Source organism: Rattus rattus, chromosome 1 (assembly GCF_011064425.1).
Source record: "Rattus rattus isolate New Zealand chromosome 1, Rrattus_CSIRO_v1, whole genome shotgun sequence".
Taxonomy (NCBI): Eukaryota; Metazoa; Chordata; class Mammalia; order Rodentia; family Muridae; genus Rattus; species Rattus rattus.
The window spans coordinates 154,859,122-154,880,696 of NC_046154.1; the positions used below are offsets into that span (position 1 = coordinate 154,859,122).

Here is a 21,575-nt window from a genome sequence, read left to right on the forward strand (position 1 = left end):
AAGGCCCCCAGCAGCGGGAGGGAGGGAGGGGATACCACAGATCCGCCCCCAGCTGTGACTGTCCCGGGTGTCAGCTCTTACAGGACTCTGCACACCAACTCCGACACGGGTTCCCCATAGCGGGCCACCTTCCACTTGCAGTCTGTGTCCAGAGGATGTGTGGCCGCCTGACTCAGGCATTATGTGACCCATGCTGGGACACACCATACACTCAAGAGACTCAGTGTCATATGTATACGCTATGCAAGTCACGAGAGGAGGCCGGGCGAGGGAGATTCACAGGCAGATCCAACAGACACCTCCCTGACCCCCTCCCTCATCACACACAGGTGACTCCCATTTCCTATAATCACCAGCCCTGCGGTCTACTGGGGACCACAGGACCCGAAGGTGCCATGCCCTGGGTGGCTTCTAATCCTGCAACCCAAGCAGGCCCTCCTCTGCCCTGCTGGCCTCCGCTTGGCTCCTCCCACTCTGCCTTCCACATCCCAGCCCTGAGCCTCGGGACACATAGATGCCACTCAGAGGTCCTACCTAATTTAGACACCCTGTCCCTTAACCACCCCAAACCCCACTGACCTCAGACACACTGGGTGGCTCTCCAGGACACAGCCCAGAAAGGCCACAGCCTGTGGTACCTAGTCTTGTTCTCCAAGCTCTGGTCCAGCCACAAACCCAGCCAAGGAGCTCCTTGAGGGGCCCGCGCCCCCCACTCATAGTTGGCTGGCTGGGGGGTGGGTTTGGGAGGTTGTGTCGGTTCGAGGACTGGCTGGCTCTGGGGTGGGCTTCTGGTTGGACCAGGAAAGTACCAGGGTCCTCTACACAGTCTGGAACATTCCAGAAGCCTGACCTCATCTCCACTTCACAGTCAGAAGCACTCACAAGTCCCGCCCTTGGGTGTCAGACCCGCATAGGTACCTGCAGGTCAAGATACATGTGACTAGAAACTTGGGAGTGTCCATGTCGAAGGCACGGCTTGGCTGTCACAGCAGCTGCCACCTCTGTGACCACAGACACATGCACGTACTGTGCATGTGATAGTGTGTGAGTCTCTGTACAGAGCTAGGGCTCCTAAAGCAAACACACAGCCATGCTCTCGTTCATGTTTCTCTTTATTTCCTCCAGAGCCCAGGGCGACCCTCTGAGTTCTGCCACTCAGTCCCAAGGTAGGCACGCTCAGATCATGGTCTCCACAGAGCTGGGGTCTTCCAGGAATCGGCTGACCCGTTTGGGATGCTGCAGGCCAGGTGTGGAAACTTCCCTCGTCTCAGTCTCCTGTCCACTGCCCTCCTCCTCTTCCCCCTGGTCTTTGGAGAAATATAGGAACACCTGGCAGGGCAGAGACATGGAGGGGACAGAAAGGCATGGGGGCGGGGAAGAAGTCAGCCCAGGGTCATGAGGCCCCTCAGCTCTTCCCTTCAAGCCCTTGGATGGTGCCCGAAGTCACCTCCTCCAGAGTGGTCTGGCTCACAGAGAAGTCCTCCACACCGTGGGCCTTGCCTTGCGCAGCCAGCTCCCTGAACACTCGTGCCAGCGTGCATCCGCCCCCAGGCGGCAGCTGAAAGCGCAGACGGCTGCCATGCACCTCCCGGAGCTCAGCATCAGGGAATGTGGTCACAATGAAGGCTATCGCCGGTTCCGGCTGGTCCGGTGGGACCCTGAGAGTCAGTGTGTGGCCAGCCCCGAATCTGGAGGGGACAGGACCAGGGATGCAGGCCATGGCCCCCATTGCTTCTAGAAACCTCGCTGCTCCCTATATCCACTAGACCTGTCCCTAACCTATCTTGTACTCCTAGACTCAAGCCAATTCCTTCTCACCCGGCCCTGCTTGAGAGACCACGCCCACTCAGAAGACCTGGCACACCTGTGCCCAAGGACCGACACTCCTCACGTCCTCCAGACTCCATCCAAAAAGCTCCTCGGAACACTTCCACCTTCCCAAGCTGGCTCCGCCCCTAAGAGGCATCAAACGGCCCTGCCCCTAGCCTCTAGCCCTAACCACGCCCACAGCGCGCTTCATGCCAGTCCATCCTGCCCAGCTCACCTGCTTTTGAGATGCTGAGCGCTTCCCAGACAGCGGAACCGCCCGTTCACCATGATGGCCAGGCGCGTGCAGAGCGCTTCGCACTCTTCCATGCTGCGGATGACAGTGTGAGCGCGGCTGGGCCCAGCCTGTCTGCTCGGGAACCATGCTTTTTGTCCCACTCTAGGGACCTCACCGGGTTCAGGATCACCTCATCCTGAGAGGTGGCCAGAGTGTGGCCCTGGGGCTCACCTGTGCGACGTGAGCACTACGGAGCGGCCCTCACGCACCACGGACAGCAAGTTGTTCCAAAGAAATCGCCGCGCACTTGGGTCCATGCCTGTGGTGGGCTCGTCCTGCAAAGGAGATACGGACTCTGAGCCAGATGGGACCGCAGTGACAGCCTCAAAGCCTGCCCACTAGGGCTCGGTCCTGTCTAAGCTAGAGCACACTTCAATCAGACTCGGCTCTGCTTAGGTGAAACCCAAATGAGGCCAGGTTTTGCACAGGCACCTCCCCTACGGCCTCCACCAGCTCCGACCCCAGTTCATTAAGGCTCGGCCCCAGTCACTCTGTTCCCACCCACAACCCACTCAGATCCCGCCTTCACGCACCAGAAAGACCACTGCTGGATCACCAACCAGAGCCAGAGCTGTCGCCAGCTTCCGTTTGTTGCCTCCGCTGTAGGTACCCGCGGGTCGGTCTGCATAGCTAGGAAGGCCCAGGCGCACCAGGCCAGAGAGCGCTGTCTGTGGAGCGGGCCAGGTGAGCGTGGACCGGACCACCGAGAAGGGCCAGACCCTGGTTAGCACCTGGACAGGGCGCGTTTACCTGGGCAACTTGGGCCTCGGGCACCCCGCGCAGGCGCGCAAACAGTTCTAGATGTTCCCGGCCCGTCAGCAGGTCGAAGATGGCATCAGACTGGGGACAGTAGCCCATGCTGCGGTGCGCAGCAGACGGCTCCTGGGCCACGCTGTGGTGGGGACAGGAAGTTAAAGAGCTTACAGGCCACCCACGCAGGTTTGCATGAGTGTCTGCGGAAAGCACAGGAGTCTCAGGGCACGTGGGCCATGCACAGAGGGGTGCAGGTCCCAGGGACTAGGCTGGTGAAGGACCATGTTCACTCAAGGGACAAATGGGATAGGTCAGGGTACAAAGAGCATCTTACTTGTGGCCTGCCAGCACTGCTTCACCACTGCTGGGCAGCGTGTCCCCCGTCACCATGCGGAAGGTGGATGTCTTCCCTGCCCCATTGACACCCAGCAGCCCGAAACACTGTAAGGAACCCACAAATCCTTCCTAGCCCTAGTCTAGGGCTTCAATCCACACCCCCTAGTGTTACCGGATGGATAGGTGAGGGAGTATGGGGGGGCGGCGGGGGGGGGCGGTGCACTAGAATCTGCGAGAGGCAGAACCATCTAGTCTAGCAGAGAATGACTTGGGACACCCAGGATATCATCTTTGTTTTAGTTATTCGTGGTTTTTGGAGACAGGGTCTCAGGTAACTCAGGCTGGCTTTGAACTCCCTACTTAGCCAAAGATGACCCTGCCTCAGTAGGCTTACCGTGTTCACAGATGTGTTCTGATCTGTAGTAGACAGCCAATGAATCAGAGCCAGCAAAAGAGTTTGCATATGTGTTGGGGGCCTAAGGAATTTTAACTAAGAAAGGCTTGATACAGGCATGTATAGACTAAGGGCTCAACGAATGCTGTCAGTGCATGATAAGAGATGATTCCACCAGGGGTTGGGGATTTAGCTCAGTGGTAGAGTGCTTGCCTAGGAAGCGCAAGGCCCTGGGTTGGTCCCCAGCTCCAAAAAAAAAAGAACCAAAAAAAAAAAAAAAAAAAGAGATGTTTCCCCCAAAGTGATATTCAACACCCCTTCGGGGATCAAAGTTTGTGAAAAAAAAAAAAAAAAAAAAAAAGTGAGCACACAGTAGGTGCCTAGTAAGGGCTGGTAGCACAATAAGAAACTCAGAGCAGGGACATAGTTCAGTGATAGAGTGATGGCCTAGAGTGCCCCAGTGAGGGGCTGGTGGTGTGGACTAGCTGCATAGCTTTGGGTAGGCACCTCTGAGACTCAGGGTTCTATTCTTTGTCCCACAAAAATAAATATGAGTCCCAAAATTAGGTGACAGGAGATGTTTGATGAAAGATACGGGGTTGGGGATTTAGCTCAGTGGTAGAGCGCTTGCCTAGGAAGCGCAAGGCCCTGGGTTCGGTCCCCAGCTCCAAAAAAAAGAACAAAAAAAAAAAAAAAAAAAAAAAAAAAAAAAAAAAGATATGACTTCACAGCACCTACACAGCACATAAAACCCAGTGTCATCGTGCCAAGCGGCTCAATAGGGGTGGGCAGATAGGAAGTAGTCAAGTAGTCAATATCTGCAGGGAACTTGCCACCTCGCAGGACTCAGCACTGGGTGCTCTGCTCTGAACTTACCTCCCCAGGGGGGATCCCCAAGCACAGGTGATCCACTGCTGGGCTCCTCTGCCCACGGTACACCTGCAGGGGTAGGGGTTCTTTTAGAAAGGATAGAGTACCCATGCCACCACCCCCCATTCACTTGCCTTACCATGTGCCTACCTTGGTCAAGTCCCTGAGGACCAGCACATCCCCCTGGGTGGCCCCCTTGGTCACCCGCTCACGCTCTCGAGCCACATCCTCATCCTCCTCCCCCAGGGGCGGCGGCAGTCTCGATTTTGGTCTAAGGATAGACAGGTGAGTGGACCCAGGGAAGGACTCTGGCCCCTGCTGCCCTCACCTGGTCCCCACTGACTGTGGCAGGAGGCGGTTGCGATGTTGGAGCAGGAGTGTGATTAGGAGAAACAGGGGCCCCTGGGCCACCATGGCCAGGAGGTTCTTGCCAATGATGTCCCAGCGTAGGGGCGACTGGAATTGCTTGTCTCCTGTGGGAACAGGAAGGACTGGGTCTTGCCCCCTGTCCAGATCACCCTAGACTCAAAAAAGTGACTAAGATGACTTGTACTGCTAGGGTGGAACTGACTTAGATTATAAGATTTCACATGCTCCTTTATGTATAGTCATAGACCTTTCATGATATGACCCTTTAGTTACATTTGACACAATTTTTGTGCCACCTAAAATTGTTCACTTAAAGGCAATGTATCTCCCTCCATCCCATATAACCGAATTTGGAGGTGGCACTTTCAGTCATGCTATTCACAGTTCCCACCTGACAGACATTCTCACCTAAGCGCTCAAAGGCATCTGCCATGGCCTGGTTCCGCACCATGTCAATGAGCCCTCGGCCAAGGCAGAAGTGGGGGAAGATAAGAAACACTTGCTTCAGGATCCGGCTCACTTCTTGAAGGTTCTGTTCAGGGTAGGTAGAACCTAGGAAATCAGTGGCTAAACCCAATGATGCTCAATAACTCAGCCCCATCCCCAGCCCTTGGTTTTGTGCAGAGGTACCACCTGATCTGAAAGCAGTTCCAGCACGAAGGTGGCCATGCTGCTGTTGATGCCGATGAAGAGGTTGATGCAGGTGAGCACCACATAGGCCGTGCTGGGCACGGAGAAGAAGAAGGAGGCTGGGTACATGAGTGGCGTAATAGACCAGCTGGGAGGAAAGGGTGACAGGTGCTACTAGTGACTTTACATACTGGATGTCCCCAAGGGCAGTTACACATCAGATTTGTGTTATGTGCTGGAATGTGATGAGCTTTTAAGGCCACATTGGCTCAGTTCATAATCCCCCCCCCCGCCTTGTTCTCACAGTGTAGTTCAATTTGTGCTTGGCCTCACAGTAAACTTGCCTCTGCTTCCCAAGTGCTGGAATCAAGGGTATGAGCTACCATAGCCTTTTAAAATTTTTTAAGGTTTATTTATTTGTATTTATTTGAATAAACGTTTTGCTGCTTCTATGTACACAAATCATGTGTGTGCCTGGTGATTGTGGAGGTCAGGAGAGAGCATCAGTTCCCCTGAAACTGACGTTACAGAAGGTTATGAGCTGCCATGTAGGTGCTGTAAACTGAACCTAGGTCTTCTAAAAGCTTTTAGCCACTGAGCCATCTCTCCAACCCCTGAATTCCATCAATTTTGAGGTCCTCTTGGACCTCAGAGTCTTTCTTCAGATACTGCAGTTCCCTTTTTTCCCACACCTCAGAGTAGTAGACCCCAAGGGACAGGGGGGTCTCACCCATACAGCAGTAACAAGAGTAAGAGAGCAGGCAGGTTCTCTGGAGCTACATAGGCTTTCTGCTGAAAGGCCAGGAAGATGAGCACCACTATGCACACTGCCACCAAGTAGTTACACTGTGTCCAAGACAGAAGTCACCTCAGTAGTTCATAGGGCCAGGGGCTATGCCTCCCCCTCCCTCTCTTGTTGCCCATTCATCCCTACCAAATAGTTAGCCACACATACCATGTCCCAGAGGAAGTTGCCAAGCCAGTAGAGGGTTTGGGGCAGGCCACTGACCAGCTGCAGATGCTTGGCTCTGGTGATGCGTTCTTCTATGAGGACTAGGGTAAAGCTGGCTGGGACAAATGACATGGCGAAGACCACACAGATAGAGACAAGGACATCCACAGAGGAGGCTATCCTGTGAATGAGAGGTCGTCAGGGTGGCTCTGAGCAGAATGGGTCATGATGTTGAGGTCTCTGGGACTGATCCCCCCATAGGAGAGAGGGCAAAGCAATTTGGGAGTATAGGCATATGAGGTCTGGGTTTTTTGGTAAAAGTGGGACAAGTTCCAGGGTATCTGGATGTTTCTCAGCCTGAAAGTCTCTGCGTCTCAGTCCCTCTGTCTGTCTGCCTCTGTCTCTGTGTCTCTGTCTTTCCTCTTTTCGTTTCGTTTGTTTTGTTTTTTTTACATACAGCATTCTGCCTGCATGTATGCCTGCAAGCCAGAAGAGGGCACCAGATCTCATTATAGATGGTTGTGAGCCACCATGTAGTTGCTGGGAATTGAACTCAGGACCTCTGGAAGAGCAGACAGTCCTCTTAGCCTCTGAGCCATCTCTCCAGTTCTTCTTTTTGAATTTTTGAGACAGGGTTTCTCTCTGTGTCCTGGCTGTCCTGGACCTCACTCTGTAGACAAGGCTACTCTTTCCTTGAGACGGGGTGTCTATATGTAGCCTAGAACTGTCTATGTATATAAACCAGGTTGGCCTCAACACACAGAGATCTGCCTGCCTCTGCCTCTTGTGTGCTGGCATTTAGAGGTTTGTGCTACCACGCAGACTGGCCTTTGCAATGTTGGTATGACATTTTGTCACTAGCCCTGGGCACAAGAAAGGCTCCAATCCACCACTCCTGAGCAACATGACCACTGAAAGTAAATGATGCACTCACAGCGTAGCTTCAGACAGCTGCTCCTTGGTCAAGTTCAAAGGATGGTTGAGTGTAGTGATGCTGTAGGCATGGCGGACTGAACCAGATGGTAGGAAGGCACGTAGGAGTCCATTGTTGGCTCGGTTCACAAAGGCCACCATGGCATGCCAGCCCTTGTTGTTGAACCAGATCTGAGCAGAGGAAGGGCCATAAGGTCCAGAGATGCATGTGACCTTGGATCTCCTTGGCCCCTCCCACTTGCCAGCCCCAGCTCACACCTTGAGGCTGTTCCGGGCGTCAAGACCAAGGGCCCACTGAGTGAGGTTGTTCAGGATACGATCTAGTGTGTTGCCAGGTTGAGGGCTCAGCAGTGCCCGCATCTCTGCCACTGTGCGGACCACCTCACGCCCTGAGGGCAGGTCTGGATCTCGGCCTCCCAGGGAGAAGCCCCCGTATCTGGGAAATGGTTTGGGGTGGAGATGGGAGTGGGCAGGCAAGTAGAGGGTGTGGAAAGGAAGAGACGGGGTTTCCCAGACCAGGTCCCTGCTCACCTGACCTCATCCACCCACTTCTTGGTCTTCAGGCTGCGGGAGAGACACACAGGGTACAGAGTAATACAGTCAAATGTGAGGGGTAAGAGGGCATGGGAACCTGCCCAGCCTCCCCGATGCTGGGCACAGGGAGCCTGGGTGCTCACCCCCGGCGCACCAGGCTGGGGTATGTCTTCACCAGAAAGTCAGACACATTTCGGCCAGTGAGGTTCTGGACCACCTCCCCAAAGCCAGCCATAGCCTGGGGTGGTGGTGGACCCCCAGCTCCCGCAGGGCAATCTGGCAGCAAGCGGCGAGCTCCAGGCTGGCTGCACTGGCAGGCTGGAGATGGAGAGTCTGGAGTCCAGTTGCCGCTAGCCAGAATGCTGGCCACATCTGGAGGGACCTCTGGGACCGTGAAGTAGCAAGCCAGGGAATGTGTACACTCAGATCCCCTGTGGAGTTGAGAAGGGCGGTGGGTGCTAGTAAAGTGGCACAGGAGACACAGACCCCACAGTCCGATGAGACAAGGGGGCCATGCTCACCCAAGGGGCACAGAGGCACGGGGCCATGGAGGGACACTGAGGCAGACCATGGGAGTCACAAGGCAGAGCTCTGGGGGAAAAAGAGGGCAGAGAGAGCCCAAGAGGAGACTGGGGCAATGCTGAGGGGTTAAACAGCCAAGGAGAGTCAGCTGGATGGGCCTCACCTGGAACCTTTGCCCTGCACACTCGGGTCCTGCAGCCCGGCCTCCCCTAGCAGAGCCTCCAGCAGCTTCATCCGGTTGGGGTCGGCAGGGGCATCCTCACTGCAGAGTGACAGATCAGCACCATGACTATGGCCATCCCATCAACCGCCCAAGGTCACCTGCTGCTCACTGTGCCCAGCACCCACCTGAAGAAGGAGACCTGAGGGCCATACATAGCAGGGCTGAGCTGCAGGGGTGGGTACTGGCCAAAGGGAGGCACGATGAGGGTGAAAAACAGGGCCAGGCCCACAAAGAGGGCGGGCAGCACGATCTGTGGGACAACTTTGTCAGCATCCACCTCCATATACACTGCCCCGCCCCCACCTGTTCTACCACCTCCCATGGCTCCGCAGCACCCTCTACAAACAGCGGGAAATGGGTTACTGTGGAATGACGTCACTGATGACAGCCAGCATGGACAGACACCCTAGGACAGTCACCCATCCTCCTCAGTGTGGGGCATGGTCACCTGTGCAAACAGGCCCCGGCGGCTGCGGCGAGCGAGCAGAAAACGCTTGTGGAGCAAAGCCCGGAGCTGTTGGCAGGTGAGCGTCCAGCCTTGCACTTGGGCAGTGGTGGGTGCAGAGCCTTTTGGGGCTTGGGGGTCCAGCACCAGCTTAGCTGTGGGGGATGGGTGGGTGAGCTCTGGCACCCTGGGGGCCTAGAGGGATGTGAGCAGGGGAGAGACTCACCCAGCTCCCCATTCTCCAGAACCGATGCCTCTGGCCCTGTGTGGGGCTGTGGAGTGGCTGTGAGAAGGTGCTGCTGCTGTCTGGGGTCACCACCTGTGGAAACAACAGGCTTCAAGGCTAAGGACGGGTCTGACTTCCAGGGAAACAGAAGCCAGAACCTCTGGGGAAAATGGAGGCCATTCCCAGTCAAGGATGGGAAAGGAGTCTGAGGCCTGGTTTGACTCTGGACCAGGGCTGGGTCGAAGGGCCACAGAGCTAAGACGCACCCTCTCCGTGTGCGTGTGCGTCCTCCACCACCTTCAGGAAGATCTGAAGAGACAGAGCAGGAGACTCACAGGAGGGACCCTCATACACCACGGTCCCCCCAGACCTCCTCAAGAGATTTCCCAGCCGTCCCCCTTCCCTAAGAGCCACCCTTCCTCTCTGGAGTTCCCTCTTGCCATCCATAAACAGACTCCTACTCCTCCTTCAAAACCCCAGCGGGGCCCACACCTCCTCCAGGTTGGTGTCTGAGATCCCGTAGCCAGTGAGCCCCAGGCGCTCCAGCTGCTGGTCCAGCTCGTGGAAGACTGTGGCAAAGCTGCCATCCAGGGCACCGGCATAGGGCAGTGCAAGCACCAGCTCATGGGGCAGTTCCTCTACCAGCTGCGCTCCGGGCACGTGACGCTGCACTAGCTCTAGGATCAGGGCTGCGCTTGGGGTGACAGGGACTGCATCAGGAGCTGGGGCCTGGCTGCTCCTGTGAGGGCCGTCTCGTGTGAGCACTGTGTCTGTTGGCAGAGATCAGGGGTAAGACCTTCTGGGCCAAGGTTCAGAGGCCCAGAAGTAAAACCTGAGTTCCTGAGTTGTGTTGCTGTGAGTTAAACGGCTGCTACCCCCACCCTTCTCGGAGGGGTCTCCCAGCCCGGGGGGCTCACCTGCCATCTTCCCCTCGCTGCCTGACTTCTTTTCCCATCTGGGGTCCTCAGCGTCTCCCTTCAAAGAAAGACAGTGGTCTATCTCAGCAGGACAGAGCTGGGGACAGGGCTCAGGGACTAGCTCTAGCTCTCACCTTCAAGTCATGGGTGACAAGGGACTGAGAACTCTTCACCAGCGTCAGGTAGTAACCGCAGCCCAAGTGTCGGCGCAAGAAAAGTGGGGACCCACAGCAGCACAAAGAGCCACTTGCCACCATGGCCACACGGTCTCCCAGGAGCTCTGCCTCATCCAGGTGGTGAGTGGAGAGGATCAGTGTCCGACCTGGACGTAGGGACCCAACCCATGTGAGTCACCTGGCTCACCAGGTAAAGACCCAGGCAGCAGTGTCTCTCCCAGGAATCGCCTAGCCCAATGCAGCAAACTCCTGTGCGTCTCTCAAAACCCCATCCCAGCAGAGTTAGAATGCTTCTCTCTCTTTTTTTTTTTTTTTTTTTTTTCCGGAGCTGGGGACCGAACCCAGGGTCTTTCCCTTGCTAGGCAAGCGCTCTACCACTGAGCTAAACCCCCAACCCCATAGAAAGCTTCTCATAGTTAGAAACCTTTTCTGCAGAAACCAAGGGAACCTCAGGTCATCCCCTCACCTCTTCCAACTCTTACCTTCTCTGTACTTAAGTAGCAATTCCCAAATGCCACGGCGGGAAGCGGGGTCCACACCAGCAGTGGGCTCGTCCATGATAACCACACGAGAGCCACCCACAAAGGCAATAGCCACAGAAAGTTTTCGCTGCATTCCTCCTGGTTGGAGGGAGTAGTGGGTTGGTCTGATGCTGCTTGTATCAAATGCTAAATTCTGCATCCCGAGATCTGGTTGCCCCAAGATGAGCAGAGCCTCACATATGCCAGCTTCTTTTGTATAAACCTTGCCCCCCCCCCAAGTTATCTGTGATTAGTTAATAAAGATGCTGTAGCTGAGCAGGGAGGTGGGGCTTCTGTTCCTGGCTTGGGGTCAGAGGTAAAGGGAGGGGGGAGGAAAGAGGAGGGTAGGAGGGAAGGAGGGAGGGAGGAGGAGGAGGAGGAGGAGGGCACCATGGAGGAAGTGGAGTGTGGCCTGTTGAACGAGTGGTCCAGATGGAACGTGGCCAGTGATATCTCAGGGTTACTGACAGGAAGTAGACAAAATGGCGTAGAGAGCTGATACCTGCCCAGCTCTAGTGCTGTAAGGCTTGTTATAAATTTAAAGATTTTGTGTCTTTTGTTTGGGAACAAAATGATCTAAGGTGGGGTAGAAACCCCCAAATAATATTTTCAGCAACCGGAGGCAGCGACTGTTAGTGTGACCTTCCCAGCTATGTGCAGAGCACCCTCCCTTCCCCACCTGAGTGTACACCAGTGCCCTGGTCAGCCCCTGCTGTCCTACACCCCACTCCCTACCATGGAGGGAGCCTTTGAGGCCAGCTCACCAGAGAGGTGACGCGTCTGTGTGTCCCGCTTGGGGATGAGCCCCACATCCCGAATCAAATGTTCCTGCTCGGAGTCTATGGCGGCTGCACTCACGCCTTTCAAACGGCCATAGAACCAAACGTGTTCTTCCACCGTCAGCCTGTAGCCAGGGGTGATGGACAGAGAATCCCTTGGAGTATGTGTTTCAGAGGATGCCAGCCCCCTCACCGCCTCCATCCAAGCCCACCAGAACTCACATGTCAAACAGCACATTGTACTGTGGGCAGATGCCCAGGTGGGGCCGGATGGCTGCCATGTTGGTTTGCACGTCATGGCCCAGGATGGAGGCCGAGCCACTACTGGGTGGGAAGAGACCACTCAAGATGGACCTGTGGGTTCGGGGATCTGAGAAGTGGCCCTTCATGGATAGAATGGCCACCTACACTCTCAGGGCACCTGCTGTATGCTCAGGCTGTATGCTGTAAGTGTGTTCTCCATTTACAGGGGAGGGAAATGGTCTCCCAAGGACTCTATCTTCAACCTACTGCGTGTCTAAACTAGACCCTGTTCCTGCTTCCACAGTGCACCTGGGAATCCTCCAACCCCAGTGCTTAGGGAATAGATGGGGAAACTGAGGCCTGGGAACGACAGCATAGTGGCTGGCAGCTCACAGTGTGGTTGTCTTGCCAGCCCCGTTGTGACCCAAAAAGGCAGTGATGTGGCCTTCATAGAAGTCAAGGTTGAGCCCTCGCAGGGCTGGCTGTGGAGAGCCACGAAAATGCTTCTTCAGGCCTCGAATGGAGACACCAGGAACCAGACCAGGTGGTGGCTCTTCCACCAGAACTGTGGAGGGAGGCAGGGTTGGCTGTGGACCGGTGTCGGTCAGAGCTCATCGCTGGAATTAAGATCCTCTAAGAGTTAAGGGAGATGCCCACGGTGGTTAGATCTGTCAGCTCAGCTACTCTGCAGGCCAAAGGAGGCTCAACCTGGGCAACTTTCGCAAGACCCGGTCTCCAAATAAAAGGTATAGGGTTGGGGTGCGGCTCAGTGGTAGAGCCTCAGTCTACAATCCCTCCAGGGGGGCACCGGGGGCGTGGCTTAGGGAGAGAGCTCCTGCCTAGGACCCATCGGGAGAGGCAGATGGGTGGGTGCGGAGAGGGCAGAAGAGGCAGAGAAGGCGGAGAAGGCGGAGAAGGCGGAGGAGGCGGAGGAGGCGGAGGAGGCGGAGAAGGCGGAGAAAGCGGAGGCGGAGAGAAGCGGAGAAGGCAGATAGAGGCGGAGAAGGTGGAAAAGGCGGAGAAAGCGGAGGAGGCGGATAGAGGCGGAGAAGGTGGAGAAGGCGGATAGAGGCGGAGAAGGCGGATAGAGGCGGAGAAGGTGGAAAAGGCGGAGAAAGCGGAGGAGGCGGATAGAGGCGGAGAAGATGGAGAAGGCGGATAGAGGCGGAGAAGGCCTTGGTGGTGGAATGCTTGCCTAGCATTCGGAAGCCTTTGGGAGAGATCCTGAGGGGATGCGGCTGGAGCTTGGGGATCTGGAGTGCCCAGGGGATTGAGTTGCCTTGCTGGACCTGTTTCTCATCAAGGATTACTGAGAGTCATGGGAACTCACCCTTGGGATCTTGTGGGGCAGGGGCCAAGACAGAACTCTTGGGAGGTCCAGGGCCACACCAGTAGCTCCTCCGAAAGGGGAAATTCCATGGTTCAGGGATTCCATACTGGCCTGGTGGAAAGTGACTCTCGGTTACGTGTAATACCCGTGAGATGTGAGGACTTCTGGTTACACACTGGGAGTCAGCACATCCAGGAAGAGTGACCAAGAAGCCCAGCCTTCTCCCTTGCCTCAATCTCTGCTCCTCAGAGACAGCATCCGCTAGGAAATGACTTCCAGGAACCCAATATCCCGGTGACACACCCTAAAATATGATATGCCAGGCTAGTGAGGGACTCCAGCCGGAAGCTCCGCCTCTGGGGGCGGTATTCTAAAGCAGGCTGTTCTCAGACACCAAGCAGCAGGAGGCCAGCTCTGCATTCTAGTCAGGGCCTCTAGGAGCACAATATCCCAGACGCACAACCTAAAACATCTCTCCGTGGGCCCAGCCATACTCCATCTTGGCCTCCAGTGTGCATGTGTGTTCCCCACCCCAGACCCTTCCGCTATGGCCCACCTGGGCATACAGCCTCTAGGTACCAGAGGGCAAGGCCGTAGATGACAGCGTCAAGCAAGAGGAAGGCAGACACCTGCGCCAGGCTGAAGACATCCTCCGCCGGGCCTGTGCCCAAATTGTGCCACTGAGCCCCGTCCCCTTGCTCCTCCAGTAGAGCCAGGCTCTCACATCCAAAGCCAAAGGCCACGGGGGACAGCAGGCTCTGGGGAGAGAAAGATGGATGGATCAAGGAGTTGGCTACCCTTTGGGGGTGCCTATCCCCTTACACGGATCGGAATGTCCCTTACCACGGCTAAGAGTCCGCCCAGAGGCAGGCGCTCGCGCCAGGCGACACACAGCACATAGGGCAGGTAGAGCGCGAAGTAGGCGAGGCCCCCGCAGGCTGCTGCCAGGTTGGCCCGGGAGAAGAAGGCACTGAGCAGAAAACTCTGAGCGACGGTGGCCACCGCAAAGGCCGCCAAGAAAAGGAAGACTACAACCGGGTGGCTGTAAGGAAGGATGTTCCCTAGCTGGGGAAAGCACAAGACTTTCAGGATCCCATTCCAAGATGGGAGTTAGGAATGCGTGCCCCAAGCTTCGCTCCACCTGGGAGGCCTTCAAGGATTCCCTCACCTTAAGCACTAACACCAACAACGCAGCGCTGACCAAGAAGGGTCCCAGGCAGCTGAGGAACCAACCAAGCCAGAGCACAGCGCGGCTCAACCCCATCGCACGCATGGTTTCTCGCAGCCGTGTCTCTTTCTCGCGCACCACGGCCTTCACAGTGAGCGCCACCGAGTAGATCCAGGCCAGAGTCAAAAACAGAGGCAGAGACCGGCTCAGCACCCGCAGGAACCTAGGTGGTGGAATATGCAGTGTAGCTGGAGGGCCCCTGCTCAGGGTGCACACACGCAAATGTCCACGGGGATCTCCAGGCTCAGCAGCAGCCTCAGAGCGCTGATCCAGTCTAAAGGTGCCAGACCCCAGCATAGCCCACTTTGTTTCTATACGGGGAGCCCCCTTTGGGTTCCCTCCAAACCACGGAGCCCAGACAGGATGCTCTCACACATCGTCCACGTAGCAGGGGTGTGGCATCTGCTGCAAATAGAGGCCTGCTCTGGAGTCCCCGCCACTCAGCACGCGCACGGCTGCCTGCTCCAGCAGGTCCTGCAGGTACACGAAGCCGCCCCACACATACCGAAGGTCCATGAGGGGATCTGCTGACGGACCTGGGTCCCAAAACCTGAGAGATGCCAGATTCACCGGTAAGCCACACAGTAGTAAAGAAATTCATGGACCCTACCCACCAGGCCTTTCCACAGCTGTCTCTTCTCCAGACTCAAGAATGCCCTTAGTGGAGGGGTTGGGGATTTAGCTCAGTGGTAGAGCGCTTGCCTAGCAAGCACAGGGCCCTGGGTTCGGTCCCCAGCTCCGAAAAAAAGAAAGAAAGAAAGAATGCCCTTAGCGGGCTGGAGAGATGGCTCAGTGGTTAAGAACACTGACTGCGGGGTTGGGGATTTAGCTCAGCAGTAGAGCGCTTGCCTAGCAAGGCCCTGGGTTCGGTCCCCAGCTCCGAAAAAAAAAAAAAAAAAGAAAAAAAAAAAAAAAAAAGAGCACTGACTGCTCTTCCAGAGGTCAACTACATGGTGGCTCACAACCATCTGTAACGAGATCCGATGCCCTCTTCTGCTGTGTCTGAAGGCAGCTACAGTGTACTTGTCATATATAAAATGAATAAATAAAATCTTTAAAAAAAAAAAAAAAAGAATGCCCTTAGCTAGTAGCTCCCCCATCCCTGCACTCGGAAAGCCCGTGTTGTACTTGACTTGCCTCTCTTTGTACTGGGTTGGCCTTTCACTACTCTTGGCTGGCCCCCTCCCCCCTTATCCCACCCCCATGTAGTTCCATCTCTCACCTACAATAGCCAGGGTCTCAACCCCACCCACCACACCCTAGGACCCCCCCACTGAAGCTCTCCCCCTCACTTGTCCCTGATCTTATTGGTCCTTGTGACATCATCGATATCCATTCGAATCTTGACTCGTAGGTGGCCAGGACCCGTGGTTGGAGATGGCGGTTCAGATGGGTCCAGAGGGTGCTCTGGGCTCAGGAAGACGATGCCTGCCCAGAGGCGGCGCTCACCCAGCAGCTCCAGGGCACGGGACACAAGAGCTTCCTCTGAGGGCATAGCCTCCAGCTTGTCCAGGGACACACACTGTAGCAGCAGAGCATGCATCCCAGGTTCTGGGGTGTGACTGAACCCCCCAGCCCATGACTCCTTCCCCTGGGTTCCTTGTTCCCGTAGGAGACCATATACATGGCCAGGAGGCCCCCTCTTGAGATGTCTCTTTGCTCTGTCCTCCAGAGTCAGAGAAAGGCTCTCTCTGCCTTCTATGATGACGACCCCTTACCTCCATGATTTGGCCCAGTATTTCTGCCAGGCGCCCCATGTCTGCGTGAGCCTCCCGCCAGTTGTATTGACCCCTACTAGGATCCAGAAAGTCTCTGATAGCCTCCAACTGCTTCTGGCCTTTGGGTGTCTGCTGCCGCCACCCTGTGCCCTCCACATCCAGCAGTTTCTGGGGAAGGAGGAAAGTGACCGTGAGGGTGGTCTCCGCTCCCCACCCTTGCTGCTCTGCATACCACTCAGAAGAGGCCCACCTCCATCTTGGCCCACCTGAAGCATGGCCACGTTTGTACTGTCATTCATGAAGTTGAAGATCTGGGGTCCCAGTACTCCCCAGAGTTCATGTAGGTCCCTCAACAGAGCCAGCTCCTCGAAGGTCTGGTTCACCTGCAAGTGGGCAGCTGAGATCAGCCAGGCTCCTGTCCACATATCTGCCCTGCCCTGGCTGTCCCCGGTCGCTGCATCTCTTCACCATCATAGAGCCTCATGGCGTAACCCGGGCTAACCTGGAACTCAGATCTGCCTGCCTCTGCCCCCAAATGCTGGTATAGAATGCCAACACACCCAGCCCTAGTATTATTTTGAGACAGCGTCCCACCCTATAACTTAGGTTGGAATTCCACATGCTCCTGCCTCAACTTCCTTCTGAGTGCTGGAACTATAAGTCTGTGCAGTCAGGCTCTAAAGAAAGAGCCATCCCGGGCTGGAGAGATGGCTCAGTGGTTAAGAGCGCTGACTGCTCTTCCAGAGGTCCTGAGTTCAAACCCCAGCAACCACGTGGTGGCTCACAACCATCTGTAAAGAGATTTGATGCCCTCTTCTGGTGTGTCTGAAGACAGCTACAGTGTACTCGTATATAATAAATAGATAAGGGGTTGGGGATTTAGCTCAGTGGTAGAGCACTTGCCTAGCAAGCGCAAGGCCCTGGGTTCGGTCCCCAGCTCCGGAAAAAAAGAAAAAAAAAAAAAAGATAAATCTAAAAAAAAAAAAAGAAAGAAAGAAAGAAAGAGCCATCACTTTAAGTTGTTTTTTTCTTAAAAAAAAAAAAAAATTAGGGGTTGGGGATTTAGCTCAGTGGTAGAGCGCTTGCCTAGCAAGCGCAAGGCCCTGGGTTCGGTCCCCAGCTCCAAAAAAAAAAAAAAAATTAGGGTGCCAGGTGTCAGGAGGCCGAGGCAGGCAGATCTCTGTGAGTTGGAGGCCAGCCTGGTCTACAGAGCCAGTGCAAGACCGACAGGACTACACAGAGAAACGCTATCTGGAAAAAATAAGTGTGTGTGTGTGTGTGTGTGTATTGATTTTGGACAAGGGCTCTATCTGTGAATTACACGCCCCAACCCCAAGACCCTAACTAGAGGAGTGGGAGGGTTGGAGGCTTGAGAGGGTGGGGAATTGTTCTACAACCCCTACCCCCACCTAGGGATTCCAGGCTGGGTCTCCACCCTGACCACACCCACAGTCCCCCACGGAGGGAGTCTAGGCAGTAGTTCTACTCCTGAACACCCCCCCCCAGCCCTCACCTGAGTCTAATTCACTGTTAGTGACCACCTGACTAAGGGTACTGTGGAGATCACCGTCCCCTCTTTGCCTCCTACATCTTACCTGAGCCATGAGTTTCCTAGTGAAGTTTGTGTCAGGTGCAAAGAGAATTTTCCCGAGGATCAATGGCTTCAGGCGTCTCCAGAGCAGCCGAGACACAGGGTGGTCATCCAGTGCCCCCACGAACTCAGAGCAGGCGGGGCCTGGCACGAGGGGAGGAGGATCATATAACACGTATACGTCTATTTCCACCGGCCCCATGGGGAACCCAACACAGCCCTAAGGACTTACTGAGACTACTGTCAGGCAGGGCGGGCGCCAGCTCAGGCCCCATGAATTCGTTGATCTGGTTGGCTTCGTACCAGTTGAGGGACAGGCCCCCTGGACTGCTGGGCCCCTTGGTACTGCAGAGGGCCTCCGAAATCAGCTCCAGAGAGCCAGCTGACCCTCGGGGCCTCCGCAGCAAAGCCCGGAGTTCCACAAGGCTGGGTAGCGTCAGGAGCTGCAAAAAAAACCACCCAGGGCTGCTGGACACCGTCTGCAGACCATCTGGGTCACCTTTTTGTTTCGTTTTGGGTTTTTGTTCTTGGAACAAGGTTTCACGTGGTTGGGCTGGCCTTACTTGCTATGTAGTCAAGGAGGACCTGCCTCTACCTTCTGGGTGCTGGGACAGCAGTGTGTCATGTCTCCTGGTTCATAAGGAGTTAGGGCAGAATCCAGGGTTTCGTGCAAGCTGGGCAAACTCTACCAACTGAGCGAGCTACAAGCACTCTACCCGCTGAGCTACACCCCCAGCCCGTTTGTTTGCATGACATATTGTCTTACTCTATATCTATAGCCCAGGCTAGCCTCAACTCGCAATTCTCCCACCTAGTGTCTGGAGCACACAGATCGGTGGGAGAGACCACTACCACACAGACCTAGGCAGGGACTCGGCCAGGAGCACCTGTCCTGTCCCGTCTGCATACTGCTTCCTGGCCGGGGTAGAGGCTGGCTTGGGCCGCTCACCTCCTGGGCAACAGTCCTGGTAGCATCTGAGAACTTTCTCATGGAATCCTGGGCTTGACCCAGCACGGTCTCCAGGGATGCCTGCGAGGAAGACAGCAAGGATGGCAGGCAAGACCTAGGTGGACTGCTCAGTAATCCTCTGCCAAGAATGACCTTCCACCCATGATCCTCCCGCATCCACTTCCTGAGCATTCCCCGCCCCACCGAGCTCCTGTCGCCCCCTTTTACAAACGAGGAAAGGGAGGGTTGAAAGGGGCAAGTTTCAGGCCAAAGACCGGAGTTCCTCACTCCAGCCCCTCCTCACCCGTTGCAGGATCTTCTCCAAGAGCTCAGTCACTGACCCTTGCTTAGCCGGTTGGTTACTCTCCTGTGGCCAGGCTGAGGGGAGGGGATGCTAATGGTAGGCAAAGATCGGCTTGCAGTGCCTCCTCCCCCACCCCCTGCCAGAATTACAGCCTCAAAAGACAAGGGTTTCTTATTCCAAGTCTCTACCTCCGCTCCCAACAGCCCTGAGCACGGGGATCAGTTTCCCCAGGGCAGCCAGCATGTCCTGGGTGCTGTGGCCCCCCAGCACTGTGTGGGCATCGGCAAGGAGCCTCGAGATCCTAGGAAACAGAGAGGGAATGAGAGGCGGGGCCTCAAGAGTCCCGAATCCCATTCTCTAGCTAGGCCCCCCTTTCAAATTCACTCACAAGGAATCCTTAAAGTTACTCAGGACGCCAGGCTTCTCTCCAGGCGTTGGGTGTTGGAAGCAGGAGTTGTTTACGTTGCAGACAAGGCCCTGCAGCCAGGGCACCGTGCCCGCTGATGGTAGTGGCTTGTTTGGAAAGTGGCCTGTAGCGGGGAGACACCTGCTCAGAGTCTCCCTCACTTCCGTTATCAGCTAAAAGATATGGCCTCGCGCCACGCCACACCCAGCTCAGACCCAGCACCGGGACGGGCGGGAGAGGCTTCCCTGTCCCACCACACACAGTGGCTCTCACATTCGTGGTGCTCCAGTGGGGGGTGTGAGTGACGGACCGCCACTAGGATGAAGAAGAGGAAGAGGGGCCACAGTAACTCCACTACTAGTTGGATCTGGGGAGAGAATGTGTAGAAGATTTTGGGGATCGCGATGACGATGACACCTGCCATCGCCCCCCGACCTGCATACTCCGGGTGTTACCGGTTGTCTCCGTCGATATGTGTAATTTTTCCACAGTAGGAGCATCAACTGTGTGCAGAAAGCCATGATGACTCTGGACCGGAAACAGAGCGGAGAGGACAGGACAAAGAACAGGCTGAGGGTGAGCTGTGTGCCTCCGGACAAATGCCTGACGGTCTCTGTTCGTCATCTTTCAACCCTAAGGGCTGAGCCGCGGGAATCTCCGGGAAAGAGAGCCCCGCAAACATAAGGCACCAAGGAAAGAAATTCACTAGAGAAGTGACCAATGGGAACCCGGCGCGCAGCCGTCTTCGTAGCTGATTGGCTGGAAGGGCTATAGCTGAAGGCTAGGGTCTGGAAGACCCTGTTCGCATTCTTAGGGGGCGGAGCTTAGGTTTAAGGCTTGGGGCTCCCGGGTTCACTGTCAGCCTCATCCCGGACCCGGGTTTCGGCTCCGTTCGCCTTAGGTGACCCCCGGTGAGACCCGCAGCCCACGTCTCCTGTGCGGACCGTGTCTCATGTCCAGCTGGCCCTCCATTTTTAAGAGATGGAAACTGAGGCTCAAAAAGGGGCAAAGTCACGCTCGCAAGGAAACCGGAGATAACGAGGGCCGGCCCTCCGGGGTCCAAAGGATGGGACAGAAGACCACCCGCTAGGAGGAGTCGAAGACACGCTCCTTGAGCACGCCACTCCTGATTTCGTCATTTTATTTCCCCCCCAGAACTGTCTACCCGTGGCCTGCTTCATGGTGCAGATAGGGAAACTGAGGCTGACAGAGAAGGAAATTGCCAAAGTTTAACCATCTACATGGACATTGGCAGCTTCCACTCGGGGACTTTTTTCCTTCATAAAGTGAAATTTGAGATCGGGGGACCCGCCTCATTTGGAAAGTGGGGCACTGGGGATGTAGGTTGGCAGAAGTCCCTCCAGGTGACCAGATGACCGCAGTGAGGATCAGTGAGGATCCGTTTTTCCGCATACGGAAGGATATGGATGGGTGAGGGAGAGTATGGGCTCACCTGGAATCCCAAATTACCAGGGAATGTGGCTCCGCCAATCCTTGCCCTACGGCATCCCCAGTTCTTTAGGCTCCACCTTCCACCCTCTCGGGGATTTTCTCACCGTCCTGAGGCCCCCAAACTCCATCCACCTTCGCTCCTCCCGGCCTCGGCGGGGGTGCGCGGCCCCTTTAAGAGGAGCCCGGCTCAACCGCGGACGACGCCCTTCGCAACCTGAAGCCCTAAGCAGCACCCGGCCCCGCCCCCTAACGCTACTATTGGATAGTGCACCTGCTACTCGGCGACTTTGCCATTGGAGGAGGCGGGACCATAGCCCGGTTCTCCTTGCCGGGTTTCTTAAAGTGACCGCAGGCTTCTTGCTGCATCACTTTGGTTTCACTGAGACGCTACTAAGAGGGGGACAACGGGGTCCCCCGTGAGTTCACATCTCGAAATGGCAGATCTCCACAGCAGGACATTCCTGTCTTCTCTCTCCAAGGACTCCTTTTTAAAAATACTTTTTAATTTTGAGACTGGCTCACACTGTGGTAGGCTGAAAGTCACTGTTCAGAGCAGGCTGGTCTCACAGAGATCCGCCTGCCTCCGCCTCCTGAGTGCTGGGATTAAAAGCGTGTGCCACCACAAGTAACCGTTGTTTTTAAATTTAGTTAATTTGTTCATTAGGGTAGG

At 55.7% G+C, this 21,575-nt stretch overlaps 1 protein-coding gene across 1 annotated transcript; it reads right to left on the minus strand.

The window, feature by feature from the left end:
* Nucleotides 1-1,094: 1,094 nt before the first annotated feature.
* Abca7 (ATP binding cassette subfamily A member 7) lies at nucleotides 1,095-21,118 on the minus strand. Its single transcript, XM_032908421.1, has 47 exons — nucleotides 20,907-21,118; nucleotides 19,909-20,093; nucleotides 19,727-19,820; nucleotides 19,436-19,577; nucleotides 19,236-19,348; nucleotides 19,048-19,121; nucleotides 18,744-18,824; nucleotides 18,027-18,237; nucleotides 17,799-17,938; nucleotides 16,470-16,586; nucleotides 16,204-16,371; nucleotides 15,778-16,007; nucleotides 14,859-15,035; nucleotides 14,426-14,648; nucleotides 14,101-14,322; nucleotides 13,814-14,015; nucleotides 13,258-13,368; nucleotides 12,321-12,492; nucleotides 11,907-12,038; nucleotides 11,670-11,809; nucleotides 10,867-11,004; nucleotides 10,343-10,530; nucleotides 10,209-10,266; nucleotides 9,784-10,061; nucleotides 9,558-9,600; nucleotides 9,292-9,384; nucleotides 9,069-9,220; nucleotides 8,746-8,870; nucleotides 8,561-8,659; nucleotides 8,019-8,306; nucleotides 7,873-7,905; nucleotides 7,600-7,777; nucleotides 7,343-7,512; nucleotides 6,412-6,589; nucleotides 6,187-6,302; nucleotides 5,460-5,604; nucleotides 5,235-5,358; nucleotides 4,801-4,930; nucleotides 4,608-4,728; nucleotides 4,464-4,526; nucleotides 3,192-3,298; nucleotides 2,855-2,996; nucleotides 2,638-2,772; nucleotides 2,276-2,379; nucleotides 2,045-2,137; nucleotides 1,448-1,688; nucleotides 1,095-1,329 (listed from the first exon to the last, which is right to left on the minus strand). The coding sequence occupies exons 2-47, from the start codon at nucleotides 19,972-19,974 to the stop codon at nucleotides 1,177-1,179; spliced, it is 6,510 nt and encodes a 2,169-aa protein (XP_032764312.1). The 5' UTR covers nucleotides 19,975-20,093; nucleotides 20,907-21,118; the 3' UTR covers nucleotides 1,095-1,176.
* Nucleotides 21,119-21,575: the final 457 nt, after the last annotated feature.

Coding starts and splice junctions, on each gene's coding strand:
- Abca7 (XM_032908421.1), bottom strand. CDS start 19,974: ATGGCTTTCTGCACACAGTTGATGCTCCTACTGTGGAAAAATTACACA. Junction 18,238..18,743: donor CCAGGACTGTTGCCCAGGAG/GTGAGCGGCCCA, acceptor TTTTTTTTGCAG/CTCCTGACGCTACCCAGCCT. Junction 14,323..14,425: donor TGTTGGTGTTAGTGCTTAAG/GTGAGGGAATCC, acceptor TGCTTTCCCCAG/CTAGGGAACATCCTTCCTTA.